The 22105-nt window shown below is 43.2% G+C and overlaps 1 protein-coding gene across 1 annotated transcript in view; it reads right to left on the bottom strand.

Moving 5' to 3' along the window:
• Positions 1-22105, bottom strand: part of RAC2 (Rac family small GTPase 2) — a 110047-nt gene that overhangs the window by 26199 nt on the left and 61743 nt on the right. Inside the window, exon 6 of the mRNA XM_029590058.1 lies at positions 1873-2005. Coding sequence (XP_029445918.1) covers positions 1875-2005 — 131 coding nt within the window. The 3' untranslated portion in view covers positions 1873-1874. The remainder of the gene's footprint in view (positions 1-1872; positions 2006-22105) is intronic.

The raw sequence follows: 22105 nt of genomic DNA, 5'->3' as shown, positions 1-22105 counted from the left end.
ATTATATTTCACGGAGAGCAATATTGCTGGTAAGGGATTTAAGCCTCCCAAAATATTTCTCATATTGGGTTGCAGAGAATTCCAATTCCAATTCAGAGCACCATCTATCCAAAAGGAGCCCAAAATCCAATTTTAGTTTAAATTTACTTAATGTGGCATAAAAATATGAAACCGAATGCCAGGACGGCTTGTCTACATCAAAGATCTCAGAGAGAATCATTCTCTGTTCATTACCCCAATTTCACACTCCTAAGGAGTGGATATAGGGTCTGACCTGTAAATATGTAAAAAAATGTGTGTGGTTCAACCCATATTCTTCCCATAAGGATTGGAAGGACTGTACACTTCCTTCTTCTGTCAAAAGCTTCGCAATCCAGGTTAGCCCCTGGGCAGACCATAGAGCAAAAATTCACTGAGATAACCCCAGTGGAAAGGCTTTATTACCTGGTGAAGGCAGAAATTAAGACATGTGCTAATCCAAATGCATAGAACAGCAAAGGAATCTCCAGGCTTGTACTAAAGGAACCACCAGCAGGATCTGTCTATATTGGTTATAGATAGCACTGAGGGCTTGGAATGATGGATATATCCTAACTCCAAAGGAGCTAGCAACATGCGTTCCAAGGAAAGCGGAGAATAAAATTGAGTCCCCAGAAGCCAATCGGCTACATGGCACAAATTACAAGCAACATTGTACAGCTGAAGGTTTGCCAACCCTAAACCCCCATGTTCCCACTTACGCATAAAGTTCACTAAGGCAATACGAGATGACATCTAAGTAAGTTTTCCAGGCAACTTACATCATCTCTGGGTAAGGAACAGGGAATGGTTTGAATCACATACAACCATTTAGGAAAAATAATCATTTGAAATAGGTTAACCCTCCCACCAAAGACAAGGAGAAGTCCCGCCAACTATGTAATTGCATCTCTGAGTCATCAAGCAATTTTTGGAAATTTACTTAGTATAATCGATCCAAATTTCTATGCAAAAGTATACCTATATACCTAAAGGAATCAGAGACCCAACACATCGGGAATAGCCCCTCCTATGTCAATCGGGCAATATCATCCATAGACAATGTTTCACACTTGTCTAAATTTAGCTTCAATCCCGCTAACCGATCATATAGGGCAAATTCTTCCAGGATAACCCTAAGGGAGGATTGAGGATCCACAATATGCAACAAAATATCATCTGCAAAGACTGCTAGTAATGATAATATATTTGTTATTGCACTTATGTGTTAAAGGTTTTATAGACAGAGTGACCAAACATTATTCTTGTTGCTGGAGACAAGGATTTATTTACTACCAGGGTGAGACGTACCATTCAGTTTGGTCAGTTGGATGTACCAGGGAACATGAGCTATACCAGCAGCATATGACCTGATTCCAGGGTCACAAATTAGTGAGGGAAAGCTATTGCATCAGAGGCATTGTGGAGATGCCGATGCTGACTTTGCCCGCTGACTTTGCCCGCCCTGGCTGATCACTGGCATTAGTGGATGCCTGTTGGAATCACAGTGCTGGCAGCTAGAAGCACTACTCCTTGTGCCACAGGAGTAGCTCCAGAATAGGTGCTATGCAGTGACAGTGCCCACAGCCCCATGTGAAAAGACCCTCTTTTTATGACTGGTGCTGGATACTGGGGAGATCTGGGCCAGGTTTACTGCTTCTTATGTAGCAGATAAACAAGGGTGGGGAGTAATGGAATGAAGGCAGTGGCTTGCACAGAATTGATGTGGGAGGAACTGCAATAGAGCACTTGCATCAGTGTTCAGCCACTGTTCACAGTAAGTCCCTGCTTTTATTTGCCAATAATCTTAGGCTGATATGTGGTGCTAGGATAATAGCTCATTTTCTTTCTTACCCTCAGAGAAGGTTACAGCCTTGCTTCTTTGGCCTGGTGGGCTGGGGACACAGGACTGCACGGATGGCCTCATCAAATACTGTTTTCAGCCCACGTTGTGTGAGAGCAGAGCACTCTAGATATTTAACTGCATCTATAAGATAAAAAGAAACAGTTATCAAAGGGGGCAGGGGGGAAATAGAGATCCTGAGTTACATTGAGTTGGAGTATCCCAGAAATTCTCTACAGTTCCCCATTAGTTTATACCAGATATCAGTTGGATTTATTTCTAGATATGTTCTGCATTTCACTAACCTCACACTAGAGGGCAATGTAATAACTTTGGTCTACTTCTGAAAGAAAGCCTGCAGATACTGTCGCTTTAAGGCTTTTATAAGTCTGTGTACAAAACCATGAAGCAGTTTGTATGTGTTGTGGGCTTTTTCAGAACTCTGCACAGTGATATCCATAGGGGGGGCAATAATGGAAGCCATTTCCACAGAATTGATACATTTGATACTTGCCTGCCCTCTAGATAAGTAAAAGTATGTGAGTAGGTCAACAACATATGTACTTTGTAAGCATTCATGGGGTGGCATTACATCAGAGAAGGCAACTATGCGTGTAGTTTTAGATATTCAAAACTATGCAAATTGTTTAGCCTTTAAAAAGTACTGGCACAAAAATGCAGGTAAACATTTGTATGGATGCTTCTGGGGGAGGGCAATAATCAACACAAAGAATTTTGCATTTATTATGCTGGCAAACCCCCATAGGTAAAAATTACTCTTGGCATTTGCAGACAATGGGTAGTTTGATTATCTATTCCATCATGAGGTTGCTTAATGCAAACAACTTTAAACAGATATGTTGCATGTGTGTTACAGCTCTAGAATTTCTCCAGCCTGTTTTGCTATATTTTTCCTGCTTTTTCCTTTACTTTAAAACTCTTATTTGGGCAACTATCAAGCAAACTTTCAAGAAGAAATCCATAAACTTCCAGGAATCACTACATATATTGTAAGTATTCTTTATTTGCATGTTGACATTCAAGCCCAGCTGTAGAACTGGAATGCACTGCTGAAATGGACTGTATCTCACCAATCACTTGTGGCGGTTGTCACAAAGATGTGTAGCTCTTTATTTATAGGGAAAAGCCACAGTTTCCTATATTGTTCAAGAGAATCCATACATTTGCAGATTTTTTGATTAAAACCCACTCAGACTCCCTAGTAAGTTTGAACAGATATCAAACTTATCAGTGGGTTTCAGTGGGTTTTTCATAAGAACATAAGATATCCTCTCCTCTACTGAAATACCGATTAATACTCCTGTTCGCACTGAATCATTGCTACACACCGATTTTATACTTCTCACTGCTAATATTGACTTTTTTGGTCTCTGAACTTCCATCTATTATTAGACTTGCATTAACTAAGGATTATGATTACCATTGTTTATTGTATTTATATTTATATTTATATTTGTATTTATATTGTTGGTATTTTTTGATATATATCATGTCTATGTTATTTCAATTTCTCTGTAAAGCCTGTTGCTGAATTATTGTTTATTGTAAACCAAGGTGATGTTTTTAATGTGCCGCGGTATATAAAAAAATCACTAAATAAAATAAAATAAAAAATGCCATACTCAGTCAGACCAAGGGTCTATCTAGCCCAGTATCCTGTCTCCAACAGTTGCCAATCCAAGTCTCAAGTACCTGGCAAGTACCCAAACATTAAATGAATATCAAGTTACTATTGCATATTAATTAATAGCAGTTTATGGATTTTTCCTCTAGGAACTTACCCAAACCTTTTTTAATCCCAGTTACACTAACTGATGTAACCACATCCTCTGGCAGTGAATTCCAGAGCTTAACTATGCGCTGAGTAAAAAAGAATTTTGTTTGATTTGTTTTAAATGTGCTACTTGCTAACTTCATGGAGTGCCCCATAGTCCTTCTATTATCTGAGAGAGTAAATAATTGATTTACATTAACCTGTTCAAGTCCTTTCATGATTTTTGTAGACCACTATCATATCCCCCCTTAGTCGTCTCTTCTCCAGACTGAACAGCCCTAACTTCCTTAGCCTTTTCTTACAGGGCAGCTGTTTCATGCCCCATATCATTTTGGTCGCCCTTCTCTGCACTTTCTCCAGTGCAACTATATCTTTTTTTAGATGCGGCAACCATAATTTCACACAGTATTCAAGATGCAATCTCATCATTTGGAGTGGAGGAGTAGCCTAGTAGTTAGAGCAGTGGGCTATGAACTTGGAGACCAGTGTTCAAGTCCTGCTATCACTCCTTATGACTTTAGGCAAGTCACTTTACCCTCCATTGCCTCAGGTACAAACTTAGGCCTAGATTTATCAAACTGCACTAAATATTGCCTGTGATAGAAAAGGGGTGTGTTTTATGGTAATAGGCAGTTTATCACAAGTTGCACTAATACCTATGTAAAGTGCTATCTTAGCACAAATTGCAATAACTTTTTCACACTTTGCGATAAGGGCCAGAATTGTTGTATTTCCTACATATAACCACTAGGGGGACCATGTTTAGTAGTTATAAGGTCCTGAAGAGCCAGACTAGCTATCAGGGCAATAGAGAAAGAGAGAGAGAGAAAGAGAGAGAGAAACTAGCCATAATGCCTGCACACTAGATAGGTATTTATATCTCTATGGGAAGCCTACCTAGTAACTCGAGGTGAGGTTTAGGTATTAGTGTAGGGGTTAGGGGCCACTTTGACATTCAAAGTGAGATGTACGAACAGAACAGTGCTCTCTTGTGAAGATTTGATGACCCTTGGAGTGAGGAAACTCACCCAAAGATGAGATTTGTACAATGTTCTCTCAACTTAGCTTGATTGACTCTCTACCTGGATAACATCAAGCTAGGATGAGAGAACATTGCACAAATCTCATCTTTGGGTGTTTCCTCACTCCAAGGGTCATCAAATCTTCACAAGAGAGCACAGTTCTGTTCATACGTCTCACTTTGAATATCAAAGTGGCCCCTAACCACTACACTAACTCACTCTCTCTCTCTTTCTCTCTCTCTCCTTTAGAAACAGCATTAGGAAGATAAACCCCTATTACACAAATAAAAAAGGTGTAGATAAAGCCATACAATACAGCTTCACAACATTGTGAATCGTACCATGCATTATGGTGCTTTTGCAGGCATTAAATACCTATGGTATCTGTATGTAATCCACTTTGAAGCACTGAAAAAAGTACAAAAAGCAGAATATAAATCTAAATTAATAAATCATGTAGCGGTACAGAGGCATTATGATATCCATCATTTTATTTGCCATTCCCTTCCTAATAATTCCTAACATTCTGTTAGCTTTTTTAATTACCACAGCACACTGAGCTGACAATTTCAATGTATAATCCACTATGAAGCCTAGATCTCTTTCTTGGGTGGGGACTTCTATGATAGAACCTAACATTGTGAAACCACAGCAAGGGTTATTTTTCCCTCTATGCATCACTTTGCACTTGTTGACGTTAAATTTCTTTTGCCATTTGGAAGCCCGATTTTCCAGTCTTGCAAGCTCCTCCTGCAATTTATCACAATCCGCTTGAGATTTAACTACTCTGCATAATTTTATGTCATCCGCAAATTTGATCACCTCAATCATAGTACCCCTTTCCAGATCAATTATAAATATATTAAAAAGCACCGTCCAAGTTCAGATCCCTGATGCACTCTACTATTTACCTGTTTTCACTGAGAAAACAGACCATTTAATCCTACTCTCTGTTTCTGGTCTTTTTTTTATTTTATTTTATTTGTATGCTTTTCAACAAAATTAAGCAAAATACAATCTTGCTTCGTAAACAAAAATAGTGCATAAATTAACAAACAAAATCAAAATTTCGCAGAAAACAAAATCAGAGATACATCACTTTTCCTTAAAGTAATAGAGGTAATTCAGAGGGGCCACAAAAAGAAGGGAGTAATAAGAAACTATTAATTAGAAACAGGCTTAGCGTGTTACAGCAGACCTATTCTCATGGATCATTAGACCTATATTCCCCAGGTAGAGAAGATGGAATACTCCTGGAATTAATAAGGGACTTTAGCTGTTCTGGAAGGAAAAAACAAAACATTCATTCCAGGAATGGATAACACATTTTCATGGGTATCTTAATACAAATGAGAACCCCACTGAAGTAATCTGTGATCTTAGTGCAAGAAAATCACGTCTCCTTTCTTGGATGACTCTAGCGAAGTCAGGAAAAACACTTTCTTTCTGACCATAAAATAAAGTAGAGATATTCTTAAAATACCTCTTCATAACTTCACTCAGTTCTTGTTCTGATATAAAGGAAACAAAGAGTGTTGATTGCTCATATATTTCAACGGTAGAGTCCTCAAGAAATTGAGTTAAGTTTGCAATTGCATCAGGGTGTTCATCTCAAGATAAAGTCCCTTTATTAGCTCCTGATAGAAAAAACATTTTGCTAATTGAAGGAACCTTATCCACTTCAAACTTCAAAATTTCTAAAAAGAACTTCTTCAAGGTGTGATATGAAACTTCCCCTATCACTTTAGGAAAGTTCAAGAAATGGAGGTTTAAATGCCTTGAGTAATTCTCCAGAAATTCCAATCTAAGAGAGCAATTACTATAGTCTTTAACCAATTTAAAATCGCAGGCCTGAATTTGGGAAGCAGACACCTCCGATGCCAAAATCTAAGATGCAAGATCATGAATTTGATCTTCAAATTTAGCCTCTATAGAGTTCACTTTTGTAGTGAGAGGCTCAACCTTGTTTTGACATTCCTTCACAGAGCCTCCAAACCCTACTAGTAGGTCCCATAAAGCATCTAGGGTAACCATAGCTGGCTTGGGTGGGGGCTGGTAAAACTCACCCAATATCTCAGGAGCCAAAGCTCCTGGATTACCTCTTGCCAATTCTGCAGGGATCCTCTCCAAATCCTTCTGAAGCTCAACCGGAGAAGACAAAGCCACACAAGGAGTGACATCAGATGAAAATAAAACCTCTGGCAAACTCAAGGAGAGCGGAGATGATACTGACAGAGCTCCACGTTGGCCCCCCTCCCCTGCAGATGCATGGACAACGTCATCTCCCTGCTATGCAGGTCTGAGTGAAGAATCAGCAACAGTCGGAGCCAGCGGGAGGCTTGGATCCGGGGGACTCTGCGTGGCTTCCCCAGGCGACTCCGGTGCTCCCTCACCGGACTTCGCAGCGGGGCTTAACACCCCCATGTTAACTGCCGCTCCAGTTGAGTAAGATGATATTAAACACAGTCCATGGGGAAGAGAGGTGTCCGGAGGGAAGACACGGACCTTTCTCTTTCGCTTAGGCGGCATTGTAAAGGTTTTAGCAAAAGAAAACCAGGAAGCATTTGAAACCACATCTGGTTCACGCCGCTCTTCTTAGCCTCTGTTTCCGGTCTTTTAACCAGCTAGCAATCCACAAAAGTACATTGCTGCCTCCTATCCCATGACTTTTTAGTTTTCTTAGAAGCTTCTCATCCAGGACCTTGTTGAATGTCTTCTGAAAATCCAAATACACCACATCTACTGGTTCAAATTTGTCCACATGTTTATTCATCCTTTCAAAAAAAATGTAGGAGATTTGTGAGGCAAGACTTCTATGGGGTAAATCCATACTGGCTGTGTCCCATTAAACTATGTCTATCTAAATGTTTTATGATTTTATTCTTTATAACAGTTTCCTTGATTTTTCCTGGCACTGAAGTCAGGCTCACCGGTCTATACTGTATTGCAATTTTGGAAATTCCCCTTGGATCTTTGGAAAATGCACAACAGATGTCTAATTTTTCAGATCCACTTTGGATTCACCCATATCCGCTAGATGTCTGACAGAGTTCCCCCAGTGAATCTGGGTAAAATCTGATTTTTCCTGCTGAATTCAAATGGGGCGGAGAGTTGCTTGGTTGAAGTTTGACCTTGAACTGTGTGTATATATCTCTTATCATAGAAGCAGTTTTCAAAGTGGCCAATGATGTCACAGAGTAACACATCTTAAACGGCTAATTATGTTTTTCTACCACCTTTAGCACAGTCAATCACAGACTCCTGATCCAGTGCTTAAAACATTGGCATGGTTTGAGTTTTTCTTTCCAACTGAACACAAACTGTCTCACGAGCCAACAAACTATCCCCTCCTAAAGATATCAACTGTGGAATGCCTCCAGGATCTATTCTCTCCCCAGTTCTCTTCAATATCTACATTTGACCAGTCTGTGACCATATCCAGTCTTCTGACACTGAATATCACCTGTTCACAGTTGACATTCAACTTTGCATCAAAATAGGATCCAACCAAGCTTTTGCTATTGCTAATTTGACTGCTGTAGCCCATTGGCTTAGCAATTACAAACGTAAACTAAACTCCTCTAAATCTGAATGCCTCTGGCTAAGCGACCATGGTCATTCATAGCTTTCTCTACTGTAGCTTCCCAAGGAATCAGGAAGAAGCATCTTTAGTTCAACTTGACAAAAGTATCATGACGTAATCCCACATCTCAAAGGTAAGAGCTTCTTTTGTGTATCTATGCCAGATCTGCCAACTAAGGATTGTAACTCTCTATTGAATGGCAACTCCAAGTGCAGTATGAAATGCCTCCAATATTTGCAAAATATTGCAGCCAGAATCTTAGTAGGGGTCAAAGCAATGGACTATAAAACATTGGCATTGGCTCCCCATATAAAACAGGATTACATACAAAATCCTTTGCATTGCATCAAATGTGTAAATAAGCAGGCTCTTAAATACCTCTTCCATCTTTTTGACTCCTATACCCCCATCAAAGAATTCCAATCCTCCTACAATTCCCTTCTCACCCCCTCCCCTGCCCCTAACTTCTACTAAACTGATCTGTACATGATTTTGGGTTTCCAGTTGTCATGCATCCAAAATCTAAAAGATACCACTACCTCTTTATCTTGAACTGACCTATCTAATTTCCTGGAAGAAAGCAAAAGAATGGCCTTTTCCCAATCTGATTGCTAGTGAGGTAGAAATATCCATTATGCCTGAGCCTGATTCAGTGTTAACTGCACATGATCCTTGAACAAATGTGTCACTTGTACACCTGCTAGTCTATTCTTATTTGATTGTAATCCACTTTGAAGCCATCTTGAAAAAAGGCAGAATATCAAATGTTTGGAAATAAATAATTTGGGAGTTAACAGTTTTTTAAATAAAATACTATTTACTGTATACAATCACAAGTTCCGTAATCACTAAGAATAATGCTTGTATCTAAAGAGCAAGCATCCTCTATCTGTTTTATGACATCATGTATATATAACCCCTGGGCTAGTTCCCCAGTAGAGACCACACTCCAAGTTATGGGCTTAAGCTCTTTTACTGTTCTCTACTGATGCAAAGCCTTTCTAAAGTCCAAGATTCCCTGTCGAGGGAACTCCAAGGCCCTGAGCATTCTTCAGTGTAGATTTTGAGCATTAAAACCTTTGGTATACATCAATAATCATGCAGGAAGCAATTGAGGATTTCCAACCTAGCTTTACTAATTAATGATGGAAATTTGATTAAAATATCCAGTTACAAGGTCTTGTTTTCTACAGTCCATTTACAGCTTTAGCTCTTCTAATAAATCTGTGACTTTATACCTCCAATAAATGTATTCAGTTAATGATATTAATTGAATCTCTATTTCTTGATCCTTTCCAATTAATAAGGTAGTTTTAAAGCTTTCTCCCAGAATCTGGTGGAAAAGATAATGCATTAAAGCAGTGTCTCATATCTCATACCTTTAGTCTAGTTGTTCTTTCTCCTCCTTACTTCCCTGTTGGCACCTGGAGGGAACCTCCACGCTCTTCTCTTCAATATGGTGATGATATAGTCATGGTTAACAAAATATGGGTGCCACTAGTCTCCTCTGTATGCCTCTTCTTCTTCACCCAATTTATGAATGTAGATTCATTCCCCTGCAGGATGTCCAATAGTCCACTCTGGACCTCTTTAGGTGAGAGACTCCACATCCTTCACGATGGTACTCCCTATGTCTCTGGTACAGTTATTTGATAAAAATGAAGTTCTTAAAGCAGGAAAACCCAGACGAGTGAAGAAGGAAGGATGGATAACACTTCTTAAGTGTGAAATTGATTTCTTTCAAAAAAGGAAAAAGGCACCTTTTCCACTGGTCCATACCCAAGCTTCAACCCTAGAAGCCCAAGAGTCATTTCCTCTGGAACACAGCAAAAACAAGAGCAGAGATGGAGACATTCTGCCTCCTGGAAGGGCTAACTAAAAACCCACACCTAAAACAGTGGCACTGGGTTTCATATTCTAGAGCAAAGGTTTTCAACCGGTGTGTCGTGACACACACCAGGGTGTCACCACACTTCCCAGTCCCCCACTGGTCCAGCTGTTCCTCTGCTCCAGTGAAATGGAATTCTTCCTCCTCCCAGGCTATAAGCCCAGGCAGAACATGGCAGGAGAGCGCGGGTCAGAGGCACTCACAGCATGGTCTCTTCTTTTTGCCCACGTTGCCTGGAAGTGGAAATGAAGTGCAGTGGTTGCATGCATGGTGAAAAAGTGACCCTGTTAGGTAAAGTCTCTGCAGAGTTGGACCAAAGAAGATCAGCAATGATTGCCGAAAGAAGATCAGCAGCAGTGTTAGCCCAAAGAAGAGCAGCATCGGCCCGGAGCAAAATGAGGAGGAACGTCAGCCCCCGCAGCCGATGGGACTCCTTTCTCGAGGTCGCGAGAGCTGGAAGAAGAGGAGGAAGCTGTTGCTGCCACTAGTTTAATGGGGAGAGAGACATGGAGTGAGCGAGCAAGTGTGTGAGTGTGTTTGTGTGTGTGTGTGTCATAGCATGTATGTAAGTGTGTGATTATTAAGGACCTGTTTCTGTGATTAAGACTATGTATGTAAAGTGTGATTGAGTTCCTGAATGTGTAAGTGAGAGCATATGTTTGTATGATTAAGAGACTGTGTGTATAACAGAGCGAGCAAGTGTGTAATTGTGTGTTTAATTGCCTATGTAAGTGAGAGAGTGAGCATGAGTGTATGATTGAGAGCAATGTTCCCTCTAAGCTGTGCGCGTGTGCACACGCACACGACCCATGAAGGCCGCACACTTGGTACAAAGTTTAGCGCACAGAGTTTTTAATCCTAGAATTTTTCCAAAAACTAGGCAAATTATTAGGCATAAAATCATTATACTTGCACAGCAATGATGGGAGACACCTAACGTGTGTTATATAATGTCTGTGCCACTATGTGGGTTAAGAGATCTCCGACTCATCTTACTTAGAATTGACTGCTAGCATGCTAGGTCATTAATGGGATGAGGTCAGGGAGAGTTCATACTCCCAACCTCCAAGGCCATGGCATAGCTGCAGCGGTTCATGGTACAGCGACACAGTGTGGATGGGATGCTAGCATTGCTAGGCTACACAATACACATGCGTACCCGTCCGGTCCCAGGAGGTCCTGCTCCATAGCTCAACCGGTCTGGTATGAGCACGTAAACCCGGCGCCGATCCGTTCTCTCGGGCGTACGCAGCATGCATCCCCACACCCGGCTCATCCCTTTCCATCTCCCAGATATTCTCCTTGGCCCGCGACAATCCCCTACAGCCCCTGCCGATCTCTACCCGCTCCACGAACAGGACGCAAAAGATAGTTTCAACTGGTTAATTTTAAATAAGTTGATAATATTTAAATTAATTACAATTAAGATAAGATTTGAACAAATAAAAACCGCATAAAAGCCGAAATGAGTAAATGTGTTAAATGCAAAACCTTACAAACAATAACAGTTACACTGCATACAGTCTCTCTGGCTTGTTGCGGTTTCCAGATCAGTTTTTGTCTGCATGTTTCTAGTTATGTTTTATGGTCTCTTTATTTTCCCATAGATAAGCAGCATAAATTAGTCATACTGACTGGGACGTCCTCCGTGCCTCTAGGTGGCGGAGCTCTCAAAGATCACTGAAGTTTGTCAGTGAGGTGCGCCTGCTTGTATCTTCCCACATTTCCCCAAGTCTCCTCAGTCCATTTTTTTCCATGTGGCTGAGTGCACGCGGAGCTCTTTCTCTCCTCTCGGAGGAATTTTTGTGTGAAAAAAGGAAAGAAATTATCTTTCAAATCGACATACTGCATCCACCTGGTTTTAAGTTCTGCCAGTGTGGAAAAATCATGTTGATTATGGACGGCCATGACCACTGCTGTATTTGTCTGGGACCCAACCATGATTGGGCTTCATGCCGTGACTGCGGCCGCATGTCCCCTCAGACCCAGCAGCAAAGGGCTGCCTGAATTGAAAAACTGAACAAGGCAGCATTGAGCTCTTATGTGCCTTCAGAGGACGCTGCAAAATCCTTTCCAGGATCCTCCCGAACCAGTAAAGAAGCCTCTCAGCGACGAGCCTCCTCTGTCGGGCCTCCCGGTTCGTCCAGGCCGGTGCTCTGGTGGTGCGCTCATGCGGCGCACCACCAGAGCACCGACGCATACATCACGACGTTCACAAGAAGCTAATGGATCTACCTTGTCTCCCGGCCAACCTATTTGGAGATAAATTGAGGGAAACCATGGCGCAGCTAAAAGAACAGAAGGTAGCTGTTATGTCTCTGCCCACCCCCTTCAACACAGCTTCATCAATTTGCTCCTTTTCCTCATATAGGAAACCATCTTACCAACATTGTCAATAACAGCCATACCCATCTTACCGGCCCCTTCATACCACCCAAGGGGTCAGCAACCTTCACAGCAGCAGGGATCTGCCAGAAACAACTCTATGTGCATTGCGGACCCCTGCTACAGGAGATCAACCATCTAATCAAGCAACGGTGCATTTGGGAGCTGTCCTCTTCGCAGCTCCTTCAAGGCTTCTACTTCCAATATTTCCTCATTCCCAAGAAATCAGGTTCCTCCGGCCCATCCTGGACCTACGCTGTCTCAACAGATACCTAACAAGAGAAAAATTCAAGATGATATCACTCAAGTCCATCCTACCCTTCCTTCACCCCAGAGACTGGATGCGCTCACTGGATCTGAAAGATGCATATGCCGATATACCAATGTATCTTTTGTTCTGGCGGTACCTATCCTTCATGGACAATGGCTGCCATTTCCAGTACAAGGTTCTCCCATTTGGCTTTTTCTCTGTCCCCAGAGTATTCACCAAATGCCTAGAGGTTGCGGTGGCTCACCTCCACTGACAGGGGATCCAGATATTTCCCTACCTGGACAACTGGCTGCTGGTGATCCCTAGCCAGTCCACCCTGTGCAGCAATCTTCTCCAAACCATATCTTACTTGGACAATCTGGGCCTACTGGTCAACTACGAGAAACCGAATCTACAACCTTCTCAGGTCTTACAGTTCATTGGGGCTCATATTGAAACCATTCAAGACAGGGTCTTTCTTCTGGAGTCCCGGGCGCTTGCACTGACAACACTTGCTGGTCGGCTCCAAGCGGCCACCACTGCCCCAGACCGCCAAATCCTCACCATTCTCGGTCACATGGCAGCTTCAATCTATGTTGTACCTCACACGCGTCTACATATGCGACGTTTGCAATGGGGCTTGAAGTCCCAATGGAGCCAGTTCTTCCATCCCCTTTCCACTCCTATCATACTTACATCCAGCATAAAAAGGGATTTGGAGTGGTGGCTAACACCGTCGTGGCTGACATTGGGTTTGCCTCTCTGGCCCCTTCTACATCACACAGTACTCACCACGGACGCTTCCACCAAGGGGTGGGGCGCCCATCTCACCCACTTACAGACTCAGGGCCTGTGGTCCACCTGGGAACGAGTACAACAAATAAACTTCATGGAATTTTGGGCCATCCGAAACACTCTTTGGGCCTTCGAGCTAACCCTGCATGGAAAAACTGTCATGGATCACACGGACAACCAAGTTGCCATGTTCTACATCAACAAAGGAGGGTCAGGTTCCTGGAACCTCTGCAGAGAGGCTATCGGGATCCTGGTATGGGCAGAGAGCAGATCCAACTCCCTCCAGGCCACTTACCTATCCGGAATCAACAACTCCAGGGCTGACAAACTGAGCAGGATATTTCACCCCCACAAGTGGGAACTCTATCAGGAAGTGGCCAATCAAATATTTCTCACTTGGGGTCTTCCCTGAATCAACCTCTTTGCAACAGAACAGAACAGGAAAGTGGAACTATTCTGCTCGGTGTACCCCAGTACACACAGACTAGCACAGGATGCGTTCCTTGTAGATTGGACGGAGGGCCTACTCTACACTTTTCCTCCAATATCTCTCATCTCCCGCACAGCCCAAAAGTGCATCACAGACAACGCAGACCTAATTCTCATCGTCCAGCAATCCCCCTGGGAAACAACCCACCCCTGGGAAACATCCCACCTGATCCCCCTGGGAAACAACCCACACCTCCTCACCCAAGATGGAGGTTCTCTGCTCCACCCTCTTCACTTATCTCTGAATCTCACTGCATGGAGGTTGAAAGGCTCATATTCTAACACCTGAACTTCAGGATATTCTAGTCTCATCCAGGAAACCCTCGACAAGACTGAACTATCAGCGGAAATGAGCACGTTATGCCTCCTAGTGCTGGGATAATAGCACAGACCCACTAACCTGCCTGCCAGAGCTTCTCCTAGACTATCTAAACCTGCTCTACCGAAAGGGACTGGCCACAGCTTTTGTTCGAGTTCACCTCAGTGCCATAGCCGCCTACCACTCTCCTCTCAATAAGGCGCCAATCTCTTGTCACCCGCTTATCTCCAGATTCATGAAAGGGGTTCTATGTCTCAAATACCCCCAGTGCCATGGGATTTAAATGTAGTGCTCGAGCAATCAATGCTGCCACCCTTCAAACTACTGGTCACTTGTCATCTCAGGTTCCTCTCCTGGAAGGTACTCTTTTTAGTCGCCCTAACCTCCACAAGGCATGTCAGCGAGCTACAAGCCCTGGTACATTACCCACCCTACCTTGAGTTTTACCATGACAAGGTTACACTGTGTACGCATCCTACCTTCCTCCCAAAAGTGGTTTATTCTTTCCATATCAACCAATCCATTGCTTTACCGACTTTTTACCCAAAGCCTCATGCCAACGAAGGCGAGCGTAGACTCCACATGCTGGACTCTAAACGAGCACTCGCTTATTATAAACGTTGCACTCGTTCTGACCACAGAGCCTCCCAACTCTGCCTCCTTTAATCCAAATGCCCAGGACTCCCTGTATGCAAAAGAACACTCTCGTCCTGGATCTCGAACTGCATTCAATTCTGCTATCAAAAGCTTTCAGAGACCCTATCCGCCACCCCTAAGGCGCATCAGGTCCATGCTATGGCTGTTTCAATAGCTCATCTCTATGAGGTACCAAATAAGCCTGTTACTTCTATTTCTATGCATATACAGCATAGTTCTCTGCTTCAACGGCAGGGGAGAAGAAAAAACTGATACTTCACGCATATCCAGCATAGCTCCCTGCTTCAACGGCAGGGGAGAAGAAAAAAGGGTTCACACTCACAAAGCGGGGAGTAGCTGGCTTGTTACGGCGGTTACTACCCCAAACCAAATGTGCCTGATACTTCACTTTCGATGCATATCCAGCATGGCTCTCTGCTTCAACAGCATGGGAGAAGAATAAACTGATACCTCAAGCATATCCAGCATAGCTCCCTGCTTCAACGGCAGGGGAGAAGATAAACAACCAATAAGGGCTGTATAACATAGTCTGAGTAAAACAAATAAGCATGGGTGTAGCTTGCTTATTGCGGCGGTTACTACCCCTACTACCCCTAACTTATCAGCTAGATATTCACTTGGATGCAGCTCCATCACTGTTTTCTACATTAATGGTGGGGGTGGAAAGGAAATAGAACCAAGAGCTAAGAGAAACAGATAAGTATGAGAGAAAAAAGTGTGTGAAGCTTGCTGGGCAGACTGGATGGGCCATTTGGTCTTCTTCTGCCGTCATTTCTATGTTTCTATGTTTCTTGACATTTGCAAAGCAGGCACATGGTCCTCGCTGCATACGTTCACATCTCACTACTGTTTAGATGGGCAAACTGCTGATGACACACACATGGGAAGGACAATTCTCAAACAAGCATGTCTTGAGCACAGCGACAACAGCACCACATAAGAACTGTCTGCCTATTGTCTGCCATCTTGAGCACACTGCCTCACTTCATCAGGAGCACATGATAGGAGAAATTTGTGCTCAATACTTCAGCTGGGGACTCCCAGACAGCATGGCTAATTCATGCTACTTATCTACGGGAAAAGAGCAAGTTTTCTTACTGTAAACTGTGTTTTCCATAGATAGCAGATGAATTAACCATGCTCTCTGGGATGTCCTCTGTGCCTTTAGGTAGCGGAGCTCTCAAAGATCACTGAAATTTGTCAGTGAGGTGCGCCTGCTTGTACCTTCCCATGTTTCGCCGAGTGTCCTCAGTCCATATCCGGGGAGGTGGGAGGGTCAGCATGGCTAATTCATCTGCTATCTATGGAAAATACCATTTATGGTAAGCAAACTTGTTCTTTGTTAGATGAGGGTCTGCACATGTGACTGAGATGAGGTATTCTGTTGCATGTAGTTTCTGTATAGGGCTCTATAGCAGCCTGAGTTGTTCTGTTTTCCTAATAGGAGGAGTATTGGAATTTTAAGGCCGGGTGTAATATTTTCAGTGTTGCCTTTTCTTAGATAAGGTAGTTACTGTTTGAGTGCTGGAAGTTGGTATTGTTCTGGTATGGGAGGTTTACTATTTATATAATTTATGTTCAGAGAGAGTACTCTTATTTTTCCCTTGGGTCATTCTTAACAATAAAAATAATACAGGACCTTTTTTTTTTATTTCCACCATAGATTGTAATGAGCAGTGTCACGCATGTGAGAACCATCTGTCAGGTGTGTCCTGACCGAAAAAAGATTGAAAACCACTGCTCTAGGATGACATAACTTGTCTTTTCCTGGAATGTACCCTGTAATTGCTGGTCTAGAAGCAGCAGTTCTAAACAGCGAAGAGGAGTCCCATGTATTGATTTTTCCTTCTACTGATCTCACTTCCAAGGTAACAGGAACGCTCACTATTAAGGCAAATATCACTAAAAGGGAGAGAAACCAAGGCATGAGGTGTGACCTGCATACTAGGGGCTTGTAGCTCAAACTTGTTATTTAAATTTAATTATTTTGGTTTTGGGGTTTTTTTTCTTTTTGTTTTAGTGCACACTAATTGAAATGAAATGAAGCAAGTAACAGCACATTCCTGGGTTGTCTTTTACTCTGTGCATACTCAGAGGTACACCACAGTTAGCTGCTACTTTCTGATGTCACAGGAGGACTGATGATCTTACAGAAACTTTGTCCTTGGAATGACTCTACAAGACAGAATGTATCACTTTTTTTGTCTTAATGCAAATATTGCTCCAGTTTTATCCCAGTGTTTTTTTCATTGGTAAATCTCGAGCAGTGGCACAACTCTGATACATTGACCCCTCACACTAATAAGTCACTATTATATCACTCTTTGACACTTTGAAGTACCCTAATAGCACATCAGGGGGCAGTAGACAACTCCCAGAGATACTCTCTGCAGTTTATCAGGATTCTTCACTGGAGAGCAAAATCAAGATGAAAAGCTGCTATCACTTGAGTTTTGGCATGTTTCATAATTCTGTTTTTCTCTAAAATAAAAGAAAACCGTGTGTGCAGCAAGTGATGTACTGACAAAGCAGTGCATCTTGGCAGAGAAGGGGTCAGAGCCCCATCTGAATAGCTGAAATTGGGGTGGAAAGCCCTGGTAGGCTGTGCTGCCACTTCTCTGCCCAACACTGATCAGGAGAACAAGTGCCTGCAGCTACCTAAGAGAACTCCAAACCATTGGACACACCTACATCTTCTCTTCTTCTCCCTCTCTCACTGGTGCGAGATGGAGCGCCCCTTTTCTGCGCAACTAAAAGCACACTGTGGGAATGCACATAGACCACTGAAACCCACGTACGCGAATTTAGCCAATTTAGGTATGCGTTATTCCTTACACTATACATGTAGAGTCCCAGTGGTGATTTTCTGCTAGTCAGGCCAGAGCACCACCCTGGAACCTTTATCAAATGTGCTGCAGAATATTCACTTTTCAAGAATTTGCCGCAGCGCAGCCGAAAGGGTCTGGAGAACAGAGAAGAGCGCCATCTCTGATGATTTCTCGAGAGAGGCAGCCGGGAAATGAGTTTCAAAAATACCCATGGTGCTGGGATGGGGCAGCTGGCGGTGCTTATCTTGCCCGCCACTACAGGCTGAAGACCGCTGCCCAGCTGATCGCCCCCTACAGGAAGGTTGGGAGGGAGCAGGAGAAAGAAGGTCTGGGCTGGGGGAGGGGTGGCAGAGAGCGGCGACCCTCCTGCCGGACCCAGTACCTGTTTTCTTACCAAATTACCCGTGTAGATCCTGATTAAGCCTTTGGAAATGTACCCCGCAGGGCACAGAAAGAAAAAGAGAGGGAGGGAGCAGATATGGAGCTAGAAGCTGGCACAGAAGGAGAGAGAGAGACAGAGAAAGAACAGCAGGGAGGGACTGACTTCTCAAAAAGGTTCAACAGGAAAACAAACTCATGAAAGATGGCAACAGAAGGAAGTGGTTGGGCTTCCTGTGAGTGACATTAAAACATATCTGATCGTTCCACCTCCTTCAGTCTTGTGAGAAACAAGCTAAACGTTTCTCTGTAGCACAATTTTGCAGCTGAACTAGTATGCAATATGCACAAATTCATGCCAACCTCAAAAACAGACATTTCCATTTGGATTCCAAGAATTATTTCTCTCATTTTCTCTCTCTTCTTGTCCATCCACCTCCTTTCTCTGGGATTAGCTGCCGATGATACAAATTCATCGACAGTGCTATCCTAGATTATAGCGCCCTCTGCTGAAATAGTGTGACTCCCCCCTCCCCCCACCACACACACACACACACACTTTCACTAAGTGGGCAATAACAGTTTTCAGTCTATCTCGTTCTCAAAGATGCCCCTTACGCCACTATACCATCTGCATCATTCATCACTGGTGTCTCCCTCTGCAAGGGGAGGTGCGCTACACTACGTCCATATCTTTGAGCTATCTGGGTTTGGCCCGGTCTCTGGAAGGTTCCCCAGATTCTCCAGGGCCACATAGTCATAAAACTCCTGCTCAGGGCTGGTGCAAGTGTATTTGGTGCCCTAGGTGTGTGTTTGGTCATGCGCCCCACCCCCCAATTTACCTAGCAGTGGTAGTTCCAAAAGTGCAATTCCTCCAACCAGCAACAGTGGCTCCATCACAGGGTTCCCTTCTTTGGCAGTATTGGCTCTGGCACAGCGCCCCCTTTGGGACTCGTGCTGGTGGGATTTTGCCACCCCCAACATTTTGGCACTTTAGGCAGCTGCCCAGTATTCCTAATGAAAGCACCGGCCCTGCTCCTGCCAACAGCAAACATAGAGCAAACTCAGGGGAGGACAGGCAGGAAACGCTTCTCTCTCTCTCTTGCCTTCCTCCCACGTTTACTCAGTGGGGAAAAAGGCTGCAGGTAAAGCTGGAACCAGCTTTTTCTGTGCCTGGGGCAGATATACAGGTAGCAAGCTACTGTAAACCAGGTTCCTATCCCCACGAGCTTATCATGTGTTGGAGCCTTACAATATGGACTGAGCTACGTCTGGATCTGAGTGATGTGTTTTTGATCTGCTAAAACAGGTTTTTCAACCCTGCAGAGACTGCAAAGCTGCAGCCAAAGTGAAGGACTATAAAAATACATCAAAACCCCTGTGTGCTCTTCTGATTCAGAAAAGATTGCTCAACAGAAACTTTACTAAGGCCCTTAACAGACCCTGTACTTCAGGAATTTGACAATACAATGATGAATCTTACATCCTGGTTCTATTAGATCTAACAGCAGCCTTCGATGCTGTGTAACACACCCTGCTGTGCCATCAGATGAAAAAAACTGGAATAGAGGGAAGTGTTCTAAAATGGTTCTCCTCCTTCCTAGTTGATGGGACATTCCAAGACAAACTGGGCAACCACTTATCTGACACTTTCCATATCGATTCAGGTGTCCCCCCAGGGCTCAGTACTCTCGGCAACACTTTTCAACATTTATATGCTTCCTCTCTGTACGCTACTAGCAAAACTAGGAATCAACTTCTTCTTAAATGCAGATGACATACAGTTCTATATCCCATTCTCCAAGTCAAGTGAAAGAAGAGCATCAACACTATCAACATATATGAAGGCAATACAGCAACAACTGTCGCAACTGAAACTAACACTAAACAACCCCCCCCCCCCCGAAATCGTATGACTATGGAGAAACTCACCTATAGTTAATCCGCCACCCCTAGATCTAGGTAACTAACAAATTACCCCCACTGAACAAGTATGAAACCTAGGAATACAGATCGATGAGAACATCACAATGAAAAATCACATAAACAAATTAATTAAAACAGGATATACCAAGCTGCGAATATTACAGCGGCTTCCAGAACTTCTGTGCTATTTTACAAACACTAATATTCTCAAACATTGATTACTGCCTATCGTCAGGACTCTTAAAACCGCTACATTTATTTATTTATTTATAACTTTTTTATACCGATATTTGTGGGGACTTCAAATCGGTTTACAGTGTAACAAGAGATGGAAAGTACATTGAACAGGTAGAGGGAAGGGACGAAATAGGAACAGAGAAAAGCACAGAAGAGGTAAAAAATTAGTAACAGAAAACTTCAAATGCTTACATAATACAATTACTACCAAATCAGCAAAACTTTTATTAGGAACAAGAAAATTTGACCACATCACCCCCTTGGTGATAGCTCTGTACTGGCAGCCAGTACAATCCAAAATCCATTGTAACGTACTAACAATAATTTTTAACATCATCAACAGAAACCCCTGCTTAATAGGTGTGAATCTCCATCCATACGCACCACAGCGAACACTAAGATCGCAAAACAAAGGACTATTAACTGTTCCAACAACGCGAAGTACTCATCTAACGCAAATAAGAGACCAAATGTTTTCCTTAGCAGGCCCCTGGTTGTGAAATTCTCTTACAGAGACATTATGCTGGATAACAGACAGAAAGAGCTTCAAATGAGAGCTGAAAACTGGCTCTTCAAAAATGCATATGATCTAACAAAATATCAATATGCAGAAAACTACAATAAGCATTGAGAAATGTTAAGTGCATTATGACAACACTATGATTAACATTTGAAGTCTATTCAAATCGAAATTATTTATATATCACAAATGACTTTCCTAGCCCTCTAGTTAACATGTTTTAGATGTTGTGTTTACTTATAATATGAATGTTGCTTTTGTAAACCATTGTGAACTTCTTTTGGAATGACGGCATATAAAGGGCCAGATTTTAAAACTTACGCGCGGGCGTAGATTTGTGCGCGCAACTTGGTGCGCACAAATCTACGTCCGATTTTATAAAATGCGTGCATGTAATAAAATCTGGGGTCGGCGCATGCAAGGGCGTGCACCCTTGTGCACCTTGCATGTACTGAGCCCTAGGGGAGCCCCAATGGCTTTCCCTGTTCCTTCCGAGGCCACTCCGAAATCGGAGCGGCCTCGGAGGGAACTTTCTTTCCGTCCCCCCCCACCTTCCCCTCCCTTCCCCTTCCTAACCCGCCTCCCAGCCCTACCTAAACCCCCCACCTAACCTTTGTCTTGTAAGTTGCACCCACCTCCGGGCAGGCGTAGGTTGCGCGAACCGGCCAACAGCTGGCCCGTGATCCCGGGTACAGCGGCAAATGGCTGCTGTGCCTGGAGGCTCCGCCCCTGCCCCCGCCCCGCCAGGACCACCACGCCCATGTCCCACCCCTTTTTGCAAGCCCCAGGACATATGCGCACCCCGGGGCTTGCGTGCGTTGCCGGGCCTATGCAAAATAGGCTCGGCACTCGCAGGAATGGATTCTCGGGTTACACGCGTAACCCTTTGAAAATCTGCCCCAAAATGCATAAATAAATAAATATTCTGCAGGAACCAGCATCCAGTACTCACAGTGCTGGCGAACTGGAAAAAGGGCTATACTGTTTAGCCTGCCCAGAGAACAGCATTACATAGTAGGGATGTGAATCGTTTTCCATATCGTCTTAACGATAGAAATCGTGTGGCAGGGCAAGAAAATCGTCTTAGGCACGATTTTTTAGTTAAAAAATCGTTAAAAATCGTTTTTTTTCCGATTAGTGCGCACTAACTCGAGTTAGTGCGCACTAACGGG

Source organism: Rhinatrema bivittatum, chromosome 2, assembly GCF_901001135.1.
Source record: "Rhinatrema bivittatum chromosome 2, aRhiBiv1.1, whole genome shotgun sequence".
NCBI classification, from domain to species: Eukaryota; Metazoa; Chordata; class Amphibia; order Gymnophiona; family Rhinatrematidae; genus Rhinatrema; species Rhinatrema bivittatum.
Note: the sequence above shows the minus strand (reverse complement) of the source record. Positions and strands in the feature narration are given on the sequence as shown.